Source organism: Pipistrellus kuhlii, unplaced genomic scaffold (assembly GCF_014108245.1).
Source record: "Pipistrellus kuhlii isolate mPipKuh1 unplaced genomic scaffold, mPipKuh1.p scaffold_m20_p_5, whole genome shotgun sequence".
In the NCBI taxonomy this organism is placed as follows: domain Eukaryota; kingdom Metazoa; phylum Chordata; class Mammalia; order Chiroptera; family Vespertilionidae; genus Pipistrellus; species Pipistrellus kuhlii.
This window is the reverse complement of record NW_023425551.1, coordinates 31,585,248-31,601,737: the sequence shown is the minus strand read 5'-3', so window position 1 is coordinate 31,601,737 and position 16,490 is coordinate 31,585,248. Positions and strand designations below refer to the sequence as shown.

Below are 16,490 nucleotides of genomic sequence, written 5' to 3'. Positions count from 1 at the left end.
AGTCAATTTTGGGGGGATAACAAATGGATACCACAAAATTGATAAATAAATTAGAATGTATTTCTGAAATAGAATACCCTAGGGATGATAAACTTCAAGATCAGGATTGTTGACTTGGAGGAAGAAGGACACAAAATAGTTCTTCAACTATAGTTAATGTTTTATTACTGAAATGTTGAATAAATATATTAAAATATAAAGATTTGATAAAACTGGGTAATAGGTAACCAGGTGTTTAATATTTTCTCCAATTTTGCCCATTTATATTCCATAGAAAAAATATTTTTCAGTGTAATTGTGAGATATTTCAACAGGTTAGTTGTTTGATTTTCATCGGTTTGTGGAAATTACAACTTTTCTTGAAATTACAACTTTTCTTGATCAAGAAGCAAATAGATGGAGGAAGGGGAATTATTAGCACAATGCTCAGAAAGGCATAGGAAATATCAGAGGTTTTTGGCAATGGAATTTTCCCTCTCTTTCTAAAGCTTCATGATCTGAATTTTCTAGGCCTTAAATATTTTTCATGAATGCCAGTTGTTTCTGAGTCCTATATAGAGTATATAGTTAGTCTCCATTTAATATTGGCCTTATACCCCATATATGATAATGTTTTATCTTCCAAGTAATGTGCCCATTTCAGGTACTGGAGAAATAATTAGCCAGTGTCTTCTTGCCATCTAAAGGAGAATTGATGCATCCCCATAATGGACCCTGAGGAAAGTAGTCCCATTATGTAGCTGGGAAAAGCAAATGATTTTTAGTTTTATAGAAACATATATCATAGCTAGAATATGTTTTTCTTGTTTATCAAGGACCCTAAATTATTGTATATACTAGAGGCCCAGTGCATGAATTTGTGTATCAGTGGGGTTCCTCAGCCTGGTTTGCAGCATTGGGCCGAAACTGGCTCTCTGACATCCCCGGATTGCAAGAGGGTACAAGCCAGGCCGATGGACCCCACTGGTGCATGATTGGGGCCAGAGAGGGATGCTGAAGGTTGGCCAGCTAGGGAGGAACCACAGGAGGGCTCCAGGGTGTGTCTGGCTTGTCTTGCTCAGTCCTGATTGGCTGGACCCCAGCAGCAAGCTAACCTACTGGTCAACTGTCTGCCCCCTAGTGGTCAATGCACATCATAGTGACCAGTTGAACGGCATTAGCATATCATTAGAGTATTACTAATTGGTTGGCTGAACAGACAACTGGATACTTAGCATATAAGGCTTTTGTTATATAGGAAATCCCATTAAACAAAAGGAGCGTTGTTCCTCACTATGTGGTAGGCTCCATGCAGGAACCAAGGGTACAGATATGAATAAGATGAAAAGTTTTTTATTTTAGTAATACCTTGTTCAGCATAGAGAATAGTCATAAACAGTTATTTATAGCTCAGTGAATTAAATACAAAAATTCAGGTGAGTATAAAATACATTTGAGAACTGTCTTTGCCCACTTAAAAAGGATATAAGTTTATTCTACTCTATAATATTGCTTCACTTAGCACTTACAATTCTAATTCTTATGAAGAAATTTTATGAAGCAAATTACTATTGATTTATCCTGGGAGTAGATTCCAAATGTGATGATATACCATATTTTCCGGCGTATAAGACGACCCCCTAATTTTACAGTTAAAACATAAGTTTAGGCCTGTATTCGCTGTATAAGACTATCTCCCCCACTTCCAAGGCAACACCAGTTCTTTTTTTAATAGACCGCCTCTCTGACTCTGGCCCCGATTTTCGGTTGACTTTTTTTTTGTTTCAAAAGTCGGCTTATACGCCGGAAAATACGGTACATTGAAATTAATATAAAACCACAAAATATATAGGGTACAAATTTATATAATTAAGATTACATGCAGTAACTATTTGCTCCTGGGAAATAGCAGTATCACTATGTTTAAGACAATTTATTCAACATTAAAAAAAAATACCAATTAGCCCTAACCGGTTTGGCTCAGTGGATAGAGCGTCAGCCGGAGGACTGAAGGGTCCCAGGTTTGATTCTGGTCAAGTGCATGTACCTTAGTTGTGGGCACATCCCCAGTAAAGGGTGTGCAGGAGGCAGCTGATCGATATTTCTCCCTCATCAATATTTCTAACTCTCTATCTCTCTCCCTCTCTGTAAAAAATCAATAAAATATATTAAAAAATACCAATTAAAATATATTCAAATTATTTTTTCATTTGTGTTATTACTGGTAAAATAAATTAATATAAGATACTGCTCATGGCATATAGAATGGCTTTGCCATGTCATGTGTGTCCAATATCTGAACTGTCTTATAACAGTTTCAGTATTACATAAATTCTGCATTGTTTTTGTAGCATTGGACTGTTAATTAAATTAAATGCAATATTTACTGTCTAGAGAGAATAATAAAATGTAAATAATGTACTCAATACAATTAAAATTTAAATAACCTTTATAAAAACACTTCTGATAATTCTTGATTAAAGTTTCCATTTGTGCAAAGTATACTACTTCAATAATAGCAATTTTTTGGAAACTAATATTGAGAATTGAAAATTAGTTTTGAAGAGAGACAAAAAGTCTCAAGTTTCTACTCAGTTCAGGCTGTTCAGTAGAGGGTTTGTGTGAAGACTGAGTCAGCTCTAAAGGTAATTTTTATTTTTATGATGTGAGGATGGCCATGGAAAATGCAGCTTAAAGGAGAGAAAATCAGGAAACCTCTTGGTAAATAGACGGTCGGCTAGAAAAATGCTTTGGCAAAATGTATTTATGGAGTAGGAAATTTTAAGAATTCATTTCAAGAATGGTCCATTGAAATCACTGGTGACAAGGACTTTGATTTGGAGGAGGAGGTGGGGAGGAAAGCAAGGTAGCCAGAGTGAGAATCTGAGTAGAAGGGAGTGAAAAGTGAAGGACATATGTATGTGGCATGTTGTGTTTGGAATAGTGGTGGTATGTGATAGATTTTGATTTATGTTCTAGTTAGATTTTCCTTTCTCTTCAGTTATTTTTCCGTAAAATCTGTTTCAGCTAGTTAGCTCTTCAGCATTGCCCTTCCTATGTGCTGTTCCAGAAGGAAGCATCTTTCAGGTTATCCTTCTTCACTGAAGATTCCCACAATAATTTTCCACTGGTTCAGAAGACAGTTGTCCTGGTTGCTGTCAGCCTCTCCTTGTGTCTGTGTGAGAGGTTAGGTTCCTGTGTCCATTTGTCTCTCTGTGGCTGTGTGTGTGTGCTCATTCCCTCTAGTGTCAGAAGGAGCCTGGAAGGCTGCTTGAATTTCTCAAATTCAGAACCTCAACCAGGTTCAGACGGAGGGTTATCGTCCACATCTTTCTTTTGAGGAGCTCTACATTGGTTTGAGAACCAAACTTATGGCCATCCCTCTGAATTAGTGGTGAACTGGAGTAGGTCATACCATACTGGCTTCACCTCAGCTAGTCCAGAATCATATTATCAGTTAGGAGTGAGTGACATGGAAGGGTTTGCTGAAGAAATTGCCTCCTGTCATTTGTTTCCCAGTGGCACATATAGGCACTTATACATGCTCATTGCTTGAATGAATGAGACATTAAAAAGTAATTTACATCTTCAAATTCTGTTATAATCAGAAGTCGAGCCACTTCTTATGCTAGTTGTCTTAGAGGTTTAAGCTCACCTCTCCCCTCCCCCCTCACATTTGCTAGTTACTTAGGTACTTAAATAGACTTAATTATACTTGTAAACTGAACAAATTGGTGTACTTTAGGTTAAGAGGGTTCTCTTGCAAATCTGCTGAAGGCATTTAAAAAAAGATTTTCATTTGTAGAAAATTTATGGGTGCTAACATAGTTCTGTTTTTAGTTTGTAAAGATCTTAGAAACCTGAAGTGTGATATACTTTTATCAAAAAGTGATCTATGTTGGGAGTGATGTAATGCTAGTTTTAAAAGATATAATTATGCTCAGCATTCCAGCTGGAATAATTGTCTCTAATTCTGTCATTTTAGGAGATAATAGTGGAATGGCAGAGAGAGTTGGAAGTAACAGGAAAAGTAGTATTACTGCATTTTAAATAAATCTGAAACTTTTAAAAAATATATTTTTTCAGGGAAGAAGGGAGAGGGAGAGAGAGATAGAAACATCAATGATGGAAGAGAATCATTGATTGGCTGCCTCCTCCACACCCCCTACTGGAGGTGCAGCTGACAATCGCAGCATATGCCTTGACCAGGAATAGAACAGTGACCTCCTGGTTCATAGGTCTACACTCAACTAGTGAGCCACACTGGCTGGGCTCGAAAACTCTTTTTATTCTAACAGGACCAACCTTATTACCCTGTTTCCCCGAAAATAAAACAGTGTCTTATATTATTTTTTTCTCCCAAAGTTGCGCTAGGTCTTATTTTCAGGGGATGTCTTATCTTTCTGTGCGCTAGGTCTTATTTTCGGAGGATGTCTTATTTTCGGGGAAACAGGATATCTACTTGTCCTAAATGGAAATTATTCCTCAGTAGCAGGTGGATAGAAACCCAGAAAGACAGAGGACATGCTATTTTACTTTATAACTTTGATGAGAATTATGTTGGATTATTTTTAACACTAGAATTTTGATTTAAGAAACAATAGATAAAGTTAGAATGATTCAATCAAAATATTTGGAATGATGGATGACAAATGTTTACTCTGCAGTAGTTAAAGGAATAATTTTGATAAAAGTTTTGGAATCAGTTGTCTAAAATGCAAATATTCAGATACTTTTAGAATAATTTAGATTTAATTCAAAAGTAAAAGTCATATACTAATTACTCACCTTATCAAATTTTGTGGTTTATTTCCCCCCAACTTTTTAATTTTGAAAAATGTTCACAATTACATTTATTTTATTTATTTATTTTTTTAAATAAGTTTTTATTGTTCATATTATTACAAATGTTCCTTTCCCCCCCCCCCCCACCATTGCTCTCCTCCACCAGGTTCCCACCCCACCCTCTTCCCTTTCCCCCTCCCCATTGTCCTCATCCATAGGTGCACAGTTTATGTTCAGTCTCTTCCCACATCCCCCTCTCCCCTTTTCCCCCAAGAATCGTCAGTTCACTCCCCTTCCATACCTCTGATTCTATTATATTCAACAGTTAATATTGTTCCTCAGATTTTTTTAATTTCCTTGGTTTTTAGATTCACTTGTTGATAGTTACGTATTTGTTGTTCATAATTTTTATCTTTGTTTACTTTCTCTTCTGAAAGAACCCCCTTCAGCAATTCATATAATTCTGGTTTGGCGGTGATGAACTCCTTTAGCTTTTTTTTTATTAGTGAAGCTCTTTATCTGGCCTTCGATTCTGAGTGATAGCTTTGCTGGGTAGATTATTTTTGGCTGTAGGTTCTTGCTATTCATCACCTTGAATATTTCTTGCCATTCCCTTCTGGCCTGCATGGTTTCTGTTGAGAAGTCAGCTGAAATCGTATAGGTGCTCCTTTATAGGTTACTACCTTCTTTGCTCTTGCTTCTTTTAATATTCTTTCTTTGTCTTTTGCTCTTGGAATTTTAATAATGATGTGTCTTGGTGTGGTCCTCTTTGGATTCCTTTTGTTTGGAGTTCTGTGCGCTTCCTGGACTTGTAAGTCTAATTCTTTCACCAGGTGGGGGAAGTTTTCTGTCACTATTTCTTTCAGTATGTTTTCCATATCTTGCTCTCTCTCATCTTCTGGGACCCCCATAATTCTGATGTTGGTTCGCTTGAAGTTGTCCCAGAGGTTTCTTACATTATCTTCAATTTTCTGGATTCTCTTGCCTTCTAGCTTCTGTGGAGGAGTGTCTTCTGGCTCTTTATGTTCCAAATCTTTGACTTGATTCTTGCGATCTTCGCTTCTGTTTTTAGGACTCTAAAATATTTTTTATTTCAGACAATGTATTCTTTATTTCTTGTTGATCCCTTATCATTTCTTGTTGATCTCTTATCATTTCTTGTTGACTCCTTATTAATTCTAGTTGATCTCTTTTCATGTCCTCATAGGTCTTATCCATCTTTTCTAGGAAATTCTTGAAAAACCTTGTAAGCGTAGATTTGAACTCTATATCCAGACGCTTTTTGTCCTCCATTTCTTTCGTTTGTGATCTATTTTGTTGTCGCATTTTGCAGTTACAGCTGGGACGGGGTTTCAGGGTGGAGCTTGCAGCTTTGGCTTCCGTCAGCCCCGCCCTATGCGGGTCCTTCAGTGCTTGCTGCTGGCACCTCTGAGAGAAAGGTGCCCTCGATTTTCGCCCGCTGCCAAACAGTCTATGCCACATGTGTCAAACACTAGGGCCGCGGGCCAAATCCGTCCCACCAGGCCTTGCAATGTGGCCTGCACCGCGCTGTCATCCCTGCACTCCGCTGCGTTTCCATCACAATGACAGTTTATGACTGTTCAGTAAACCATTCGGCCCGCAATTTAGGCTGGATTTTAGATTTTGGCCCCATCTCTGATTGAGTTCGACACCCCTAGATGCTCTCCCACAATGAGCCCGGTATTGGGGTTCAGTTCAGTTGGAAGTGGAGTTGGAGGTGGCGTTCAGAGCAGTCTGGAGCCCCAGTCTCCTTCCCATCAGGGCAATCCCGCGGCACAGCCGACCGTCTCTTCTCTGCGTGCAGTGTGCGCGCCTCCGGGACCTCCTTTCGCCGCTTCCCCGGGGTTCCGCCTTACAGTTCGGCTCCCTATGGCTGAGCCTGAGTCCCCGGGGTCTGGCCTAGAACTGGGGTTCAGAGCAGTCGAGGCCCAGCACAGTCGGAGTTTTATCTCCTTCCCGCTAGGGAACGCCCGCCAGGCACTCGGCCTCCCTCCTCTCCGGCTCCGTCCTCTCTGCGCGCTGCGTCTCCGTACCTTGGGCTTTTCCAGCTCCTCCGCACCTCCTTCTGGTTTTCTCCTTGCTTCTCGCTGTAGAATTTCCAGTCAGTCAACCTTCCTGTAGTTCTGGGCAATGTCCGTTTTATATTTTAGTTGTATTTTATTGAAATTGTTGTGTGCGGCTGCAGCTAGGTGTTCACCTGGGCGCAGCCATCTTGGATCTCCCCCACAATTACATTTAAATACATTAACAGTTAACATGTTCCATTTGTTCTTTCTCTCTCTTGAAATATATTTTTTCTTTAATCACATGAAAGTCAATTACAACATCTTAACACTTGACCCTGAAAACATCATTATGTGTCTCCTAACAAAGATATTCTTCTACATAACTATGTTACCTTATCACACCCAAGACAATTAAGTGGACATCCTGCCTTTTAATTAGAATGTCTTTGCTTTTCCTCCAAACTAGGATAGCTTTTTCTATTTTACATCTGACTAGAATAGCTTGTTCATTTTTACTCAACCTGTAAGCTCACAGGCTATCTCCCTTCTATAGTTTTTCCTTAATCACGCTCATGCAAAGTTAATTGTTTCCCTTTTGGTTTCTTTAAGCCCCTAATTCCTGCTTTTCTTTATTTTTCTTTTTTTAAAAAATATATTTTTATTGATTTCAGAGAGGAGAAGGGAGAAGGAGAGAGAGATAGGGACATCAATGATGAGAGAAATTATTGATCGGCTGCCTTCTGCAGCCCGCAATCCAGGCATATGCCCTGATTAGGAATCAAACTGTGACCTCCTGGTTCATAGGTCACTTCTCAACCATTCAGCCATGCCAGCCAGGCTATTGCTGCTTTTCTCACAGAAGTCTAACCACTTGGCTCTCAGCATCATTGTGTCTTTTTCACAGTGCTCATAGGCTGGAAGAAAAAACTAGCAGTTTTCACTTTTTTTTTTTTTTTTTTTTGAGTTGGGGTGAAAGGGGTGATGTTGATTATTTTTAAAAAAGATTTTAAATTGGTTTTTAGTAATAAACGTAAAAAAGGCTGATATATTTTGGAACTAATGGCTGTTTAAAAATGTCCAAATTAATGTCAGGATTTACTCAGTATATGGTCCAATAAAATTTTTCTAGTAGCCAACTTCAAACTGTGTTTTTTGTTTTAACAAATGGGACATAATGGTAACTGTTTTTTATTTTTTAAATCTTCCCACATTAAAATTTTTTTAATTTAATTTTTTCCATCACCATTTATAACCTCCATTCCCTCTTCCACCTCCACTCATTCCCCCTTGCCCCACAATCACCACACTGTTGTCCATGTCTTCTCTCTCTTTTTTTCTTTTTTTGGCAATACCTCCACCCCTGCCCTCCCTGCCCCCATCCAGAGCTCTCTGCCTGCTCTCTATGTCTATGAGTCTGTCTCTGTTTTGCTTGATAGTTTAGTTTCATTAAATTCTACACATGAGTGAAATCACATGGTACTTACCTTTCTCTGACTGGCTTATTTCACTTAGCATAATGTTGTCGAGGTCCATCCATGCTGTCACAAAGGGTAACATTTTTTTCCTTTTTATAGCAGAGTAGTATTCCATTGTGTCAATTTACACAGCATTTTTATCCACTCATCTACTGATGGACACTTGGGCTGCTTCTAAATCTTGGCTATTGTAAAATTCTTCAATGAACATTACTGTTTTGGGTTTCTTCAGATAAATTCCCAGAAGTGGAATAGCTGGGTCATAAGGCAGTTTCATTTTTATTTTATTTTTTTAAGGTAACACCATACTGTTTTCCACAGTGGCTGTACCAATCCGTATTCCTGCCAACAATACTTGAGGGTTCCCTTTTCTCCGTATCCTTGCCAACAATTGTTGTTCATTGATTTATTGATGATAGCCATTCTGAGAGGTGTGAGGTGATATCTCATTGTGGGTTTTTAAAAAAAAAACAACTTTTTATTGATTTCAGAAAGAGGAAGGGAGAGAGAGAGAAACATCAATGATGAAAGAAAATCATTGATTGGCTGTCTCCTGCTCGGTCCCTACTGGGGATCGAGCTCACAACTGTGGCATGTACCCTGGATAGAACCATGACCTCCTGGTTCATAGGTCAGTGCTCAACCATTGAGCCATGTAGCGGGCTCTGTATGCTTTTAATTTGCATTTCTCTGATTAGTGATGTTGAGCATCTTTTCATATGTCTATTGATCATCTGTATGTCCACTTTTTCATTTGTCTATTGATCAACTGTATGACCTTTGGGGGAGAAGTGTCTGTTTAGTTCCTCTGTCCATTTTTCAATTAAATTGTTTGTTTCTTTGGTGTTGAGTATTTTAAGTTCTTTATAAATTTAGAATATTATTAATCCCTTATCAGATATATCATTGGCAAATATGTTCTCCCATTCAGTGGGTTGTCTTTTCATTGTGTTGATGGTTTCCTTTGCTGTGCAAAAACTCTTTAGTTTGATGTATTTCCATTTGTTTATTTTTTCTTTTGTTTCACTCACTGGAGGAGATATATCAGCAAAAATATTGCTACTAGAATGTCTGAGATTTTTACTGCCTATGTTTTTTTCTAGGATTTAAAGAAAATCTTTATTGTTGAAATATTACTCTTCTAGGATTTTTATGGTTTTGAGTCTAACATTTAAGTTTTTAATCTATTTTTTTGTTAATCTTCACTGAGGATATTTTTCCATTAAACTTTAGAGAGGGTGGAAGAAAGGGGGAGAGATAGAGAGAGAAATAATCAATGTGAGAGAGACACATTGATTGGTTGCCTCCCCAGGAGCCCAGACCAGGCTGGAATCAAACCTAAGATCCTTTAGTCCTCAGGCCAGTGCTCTATCCACTAGGCCAAACTACCTAGGGCTTTAATCCATTTTGAGTTTATTCTTTAAAAAAAAAAAAAATTGAAAATTGATTTCTTACAGAGAGGGAGAGAGAGAGTTAGAAACATCAAGGAGAGAGAAACATCCATCAGCTGCCTCCTGCACACCCCCTACTGGGGATGAGCCCGCAACCAAGGTACATTCCCTTGACCAGAATCGAATCCAGGACCTGTCAGTCCACAGGCTGACGCTCTATCCACTGAGCCAAACTGGTTTCGGCTTGAGTTTATTCTTGTCTGTGATATAAGAAGGTGGTATAGTTTAAATTTTTTTTTTTGCACGTGTCTAATTTTCCCAACACCATTTATTGAATAGACTATCTTTAGTCCATTATATGTTTTTGCCTTTTTTGTTCAATATTAATTGACTATAAAGGTGTGGATTTAATTCTGGGTTCTCTATTTTGTTCCATTGATCTATATGTCTGTTTTTTGTTTTTGTTTTTGTTTTTTTGTTTGTTTTTGCCAGTACCATGCTGTTTTGATTTTTATGGCCTTATAGTATAGTTCAGTGATGGGCAAATTGCAGCTCGTGAGCCACATTGGCTCTTTGGACCCTGGAGTGCTCTAACGCCACTTCTTCAAAATAGACTCAGCCAGGCTGAAAACCGACTTATGTGCATGGGCCACGAAGTTTCAATCGCACTGAACGTACACACCCGCACGTGGTATTTTGTGGAAGAGCCACACTCAAGGGGCTAAAGAGCCACATGTGGTTTGAGAGCCGTGGTTTGCCAACCACTGTTCTAGAGCATCATTGTGGAAAAAGGGAGTGAACTAACCAGGGAAATAGTTGTTGACAATATGGAGGCACTGGTAAGAGGGTGCAGTCTGCAAGCCTTTCAGACCTTTTGTCCAGCAGTATTCAGAAGTCTGGGTGAATGTGATGGGAAGGTCAGTATCTTAATATGAGGTTTTTCTATTTTTAGCTATTCTTTCATTATTTCTAACTTTTTATTATATTATGGTTGGAGTACATTGATTCTTTGGAATTTATTGAGGTTTTCTTTATGGCTTAGCATATGGACTATATTTGAAATTGGGCTGCCTGTCTTGAATTCTTGAATCATTTGGTATAGAGTTTTAAATATAAAATATCTTGAGTGTATATTAGTGTTGTTCAGTTCTTTGAGATGGGTGTGTCAAAGGGTGCAAGGTTTCTGTTTTCACGGCCCCAAGTTTGGATGGAAGCAGGTATCAGTGAGCACATGTAGTTTCCTGCCTTCACTGTGAGTGAGTGGGCCTTGTGATTAGGTATGCAGAAGTAAGCAGTGAGTGGGAACTCCCCTGCGCTCTGCCCTGTGCCCAGCAGATAAGGAAATAGCACATTGCAGGGTTGATGAGACTTACCCAGAGTCACATAGCTAATAAGTAGCAGAACCAGAATTTCTACTAGATCTTTTGGGTCCAACTCTCATACTCTTGTGCTATATCTTTTAAGCTTAGCAGAGGGAGGTGATAGGTTACCACAGTCTTTCAACATCATCCTTACATTTACCATCTGAACAATCTACAATGGCCCGGTCAGTTTGTTCAGTGGTATAATGCAGTGCTATTGGACTCATCAGATACCCCGTAGAAAGGTATCTTTCTCCTCCTCCATTACAAATTTCCTAACATAGAAGTATCAGGACAGATCTTACACTAGTCATTAGATCTGTGAACTTATTCATGTTCACATTTTCAAGTGTTTGTCTAATGTTATGTCTGTGCATTTTAGGGGTTGGGTATATACTTGAGTCCTGGCAGGAAGCAGTTCACAGCAGATGTTTCAAATAAAGATCGGGTCAAGGGACGACTTTGAGAGTCATGGGCAGGACAGGCCTAGAGCAGCAAATAAGGTTGGATATCATTTAGTTTTTTCCAGAAAAACTCTAATCTGTTGCTTGCTGAGAATGAGCCAGGCTGCCATTGTTTGGAGAGCTCGCTGGGAAAGAGGGGGAAGATCACCTGGCTAGCAGATGGTGTAGAGATGTAAACTCGCATGACTTCAGAGACCCTGCTTGGGACCACTATGCATTTTGCCTCCTGTATTGAAACCTGACTTGGGCTTCCCAGCCTTTTACATCCAGTTTTTATTTTACTTATTGTGCATAACAGTCCATTTTAGCCGCGTATATATAGCACAGTTAGGAACACTATGTATATGATGATATTTAATAATTTCCATGTTAGAGATTTATAATTTGTTCTTAATTTGCAGCTTTTTTCAAGGAACAAACCTCCAAAGGGCCTCTATGTTTATGGAGATGTTGGTAAGTGTGTTAAAACAAGTTTTGGGTGGCACAAACAGAAAGTTTCCCAGCTTTTACTCAGCGATAACTTCCATTTCCATCCTTCAATTCTTCAGTCCTTCAGTCCACTACCAGCAAGGGAGTAGGATGAGGTGAGGTAAAATAGGGAGAGGGAAGGGTAGGCATCTTAGTTTGCACTTTTACTTCTCAGAGGGTGTGCCTGTAGTGTAAGGCAGTGTTAGTTAGCATGTCAGGGTACGAACATTATTCAATGAATAAAGCGAGTTGATCTTGGGGAAGGAAATCGTCTATAGGTAGGTTATTAGATAATTCAGAATCCTGTTGCTCACTGCTATTTGGCTCAGCTGAGGATGTACTTTTTAAAAAAGCTGTTTCTTTCTCACTTTTACTTTCCACTAATGTTTCTACTCATAATGTAAGCCCTTATCTTTAATTTATTAGTAGATACTCTTAATGCACAAGTGGTAATACTTCCTTGGTCTCTCATTTCTTTGTTTTGTTGTTATTGTTAATTCTTACCCAAGGATATTTTCCCACTGATTTTTAGAGAGAGTGGAAGGAAGGGAGAGAGACACAGAGAGAAACATCAATTGATTGCCTCCTGCACCCACCCCAACCTGGGATCTATGTGCCCTTGACCACAATCCAACCCATGACCCTTCAGTCCAGTCCATTGGCCAATGAACCAAATCAGCTAGGGCTTGGTCTCCCATTTCTATACATTGGGCACATTTTTTAAAAAAATTTATTAACTGTCACTTACTTTATAGATTTTCCTAATCAACTAATGTCTTGCTTCTTCTCTGACTTCATCTGTTTTGCTGAAATGTCTTGCTGAAACAATCTGTTTTCTGCTTTCCATTTCCTTCAAACAAATTCTTCCTAAACTTCTCCTTGGTTACCCACATTCACTGATGTTACGAAGGTGGCTCTTACTTTCCCTGGCTTTGTTGCTTGCCACTCATTTCTTATAGTGGGATATTAAAATTTTCATTTACATGTAATGGATCAGTTTTGGTCCTAGATCTGTGGTCGGCAAATTGCGTCTTGCAAGCCACATTGTGGCTCTTTGCCCCTTGAGTGTGGCTCTTCCACAAAATGCCACGGCCTGGGTGAGTGTATTTTGAAGAAGTGGTGTTAGAAGAAGTTGTTTAAAAAAGTTGGCTCTCAAAAGAAAATTTCAATCTTTGTACTGTTGATATTTGGCTCTGTTGACTAATGAGTTTGCTGACCACTGTCCTAGACTGATAAACATGCTTCAGGTTTCCTTGTAGCCATAACAAATTTGCATTAAGGAGTGATGGCAGAAGTTAGTAATATATTTAGGACAAGAAATAAAATAGTTGAATAAATATTTATAGTACCTTAAATATAAAACTTTAAGGGTTTAGCTTTTTATCTTTAAAAGGGTTCTTCTTTTTTTCTGATTTGTTTACAAATGCTGCTAAATTCCTGTTTTGCATTTACAGATTTAGTGCACCTAACAAAAAATTATTTAGTTCACAAAAGTGAATGGTACAAATTGCCCCTAAAATTCATCAAGTTCTTGAAACTTATGGTTAAAAAAAAAGTATAAGAAGCTCAAACTATTGTTCTCTTAGTTAATTATCTAATTGGTATTTTTTAGATCATGGTATGCTTCCTTCGTAGTTACAAAGCATTTTATATCAGGTGCATGCTCAGTGTCACATGTCAGTACCTTTGGGCACTGCCAGCAGGTCTCAGCCTGTTGTCAGAGCTCATTCTTTGTCTCTTTGGAGAACATGTCCTTCCTATACCCTCACTTTCACTATCAGTCATTGCTAAGACCAGTATCTTTGTTTCTCCTGGTACCTTAGCCACTTCTCCATAAATGGAGATGGTTCGTAAAGCACAACTTTTACTTCTGCAAAGGACTTAAAAAAACTCATGAAAGTTGTTGGATTTTTAGTTTGCAAAACACAGCCATATTCTAATTGATTGAAGGGAAGTACAAAAACATAAATCATCTGAATGCTTGAAAGAATCAGAAAAAAATGTGATAAAATAGGATGTTCAGATAGGCTGGGTATGGTGCAACCTTCAGGTAGGAACGTTTTTATAATGTAAAGAGGAAAAGAGAAAGGAATTATGAAACGGGAAGTGAGATGAACATTTCAGTGGCTATACTCAGTTTAGTTTAGAATAGTTACAGAATAGGTAATCAAGGACAGGTCAGATTTTCTGCCTGGGAGAAAAGCCTCCCAGTGCCTTCACAAGCTCTTATTCTTTAGTTTCCTTTTTCAGACTCGGGAAACAGGTTTACATTTTCAGAAGTGATGGGAAAGAGGGTGTCTGCCTAGTGCCCCCTTCCCACTTCTTCCTGCTGTGCTGGGCTTGCCCTCTGTCATGCCTGCTCAACTGTACTCCCTTTCTTCATAGACATGGTGAGATGATTGCTTCAGGTAGACCCCCCAATCCAGGGAACCCCAGTGGAGTTGCTATAATTGAAGGGATTATCATCATGGTTTAATCTTGAAACAAAACGTATTCATTAATAAAATGCTTAGCTCAAACCATACAGAGACCATAAGCTGCAGTAGATTCTTGTGGCTTCATTCTTACCCTTCAGCAGGCTTTCTTACAACAAGGCTCCTGCTTCTGACTAACAGACTGCACTTAATGATTTCTCTGGTATATGGGGAGATAATAAAAGTTCATTTTTGTTTATTAGTCCTTTTTCTGCTGACTCTTGGTTTAGCCTCACCTATTTATTATTGATAATTTCACCAAAGGTTAGGAGTTGGGGAGCAAAATTCTGCTGGACTTGGAAGCCATGATGGAGGCTTCCTACATATGTACAGCTCCTTCTGCAGGGGGTCGGCTGTGAAAAGAACACCATGGGTGCAGGGGGCTCTCAAGTAGTCATTTTTGTTTTCCTAACTATGAAAGTTAGAACATAAAAGAGTTTTAGGTTTTACAAAGAATCTCCTCTTAAGAAATATACAAGGTTTTATTTATGATTCTGTAGAGACTAAAGCAAATTGTGAAGTTGGTAAAATGTACTGTAGATTTCTTCCCTACTTTCCCCCCAAAACTTTTGTCCTCAGTCTTCCATTCACATGACAAATGTTTATTGAGCATCTACCTTGTGTTGTTTCCAGAGGTATAATTGTGAATAAAAGCAGATGCAGCCTTTGTTCACCCTAAGTTTACAAACTATTGCAATGGCTTTGAAACATTTTTGAACCTGATCCAGAGTAAGAACTATATTTTACGCCCTAACTCACTGATTGTACATTTCAAGGCAAAGCACCAGAGTGCAGGAGCGCACGTGCGCGTGCACACACACACACACACACACACACACACACACACCACCACATGCCTGAAAAATAGTTCCATGAAAGAAAACTTACGCTTACATGTGATATATTTTGGTATTTCTATTTTATTGCCCTGAAAGGTAACATTTTGCAAAACTATAATATAAATATCACAACCAGGATATTGACATCAATACAGTTCATGGATCTTATTCAAATCTCTCCAATTTTTCTTGTGTTCATGTATGTGTACAATTTATCACCTGTGTAGTTTCATATATATATATATGAAACTACACATATATATATATATATATATATATATATATATATACCATCATAATCAAGATACTGAACAATTCTATTTTTCCAAGAATCCCTTGTGTTGTCCATAATTTTCAGAGATATGATACATACAACAACTGGAAATGGTTTATCTTATAGTTTCCTGATGGCCATTCTTTGCCTCACATCATGGAGTATATCACCCTACATAGGAGTAGCTAGTTTTCAGCCAAAAACTCAAGAGTACTCACATGTTGGTTTCAGGAGCACTTTTCCTTATATAGCTTCCTTCTCTCTGGTGCTTTGCCTTGAAATTTTCACCTGTGTTGTTGGACTCCTATTATTCTGAAGTTTCTTAATCCGATTTAGTGAGACCTAGGTGATTTACTTGGATTCCCCCATGTTCTCACCAACATAAAACTGGTATATCATTGGTGTTTTAATTTGTATTTTTATATTTCTGATGGAGTTAAACTTTAAAAAATGTGTTTAAAGCTATTTATATATTTTTTGTGTTATTTGAATATTCGTGTCCTTTGCACTTGATCATCTTTCCCTGGGCCCCACCCCCTTGTTAACTCTATTGCTCAGTCCTCTTTCATTGGAGTGGGGGGAGAGGAGTCCATTGAAGTAGCTGAACCAGGGGAGGAATTTAATGGCTGGTTTAACTGTGAAATCAAGGAATGGTCTGATTCAGCTCATTAGAGGAGAAATTAAATAATATTTTAGGGATCTCTCTTTCTCCTTCCTTCCTTTTCCTTTCTTCATTGCTTGGTTCTGGTTTTCTATTGTTGGCTTCATGCTTGGTAAGAATTTTTTGATGCTATAGGAAAGAAGGCTCCTGGAATCTTCTAGGCTGCTCTCTTAAAAAGAGAAGGGATGGCCGAGACCGGTTTGGCTCAATGGATAGAGCGTCGGCTTGGGGACTGCAAGGTCCCAGGTTCGATTCCAGTCAAGGGCATGTACCTTGGTTGCGGGCACATCCC

At 38.5% G+C, this 16,490-nt stretch overlaps 1 protein-coding gene across 1 annotated transcript in view; it reads left to right on the top strand.

The window, feature by feature from the left end:
* Positions 1-16,490, top strand: part of AFG1L (AFG1 like ATPase) — a 127,214-nt gene that overhangs the window by 27,055 nt on the left and 83,669 nt on the right. Inside the window, exon 3 of the mRNA XM_036413862.2 lies at positions 11,884-11,935. Coding sequence (XP_036269755.1) covers positions 11,884-11,935 — 52 coding nt within the window. The remainder of the gene's footprint in view (positions 1-11,883; positions 11,936-16,490) is intronic.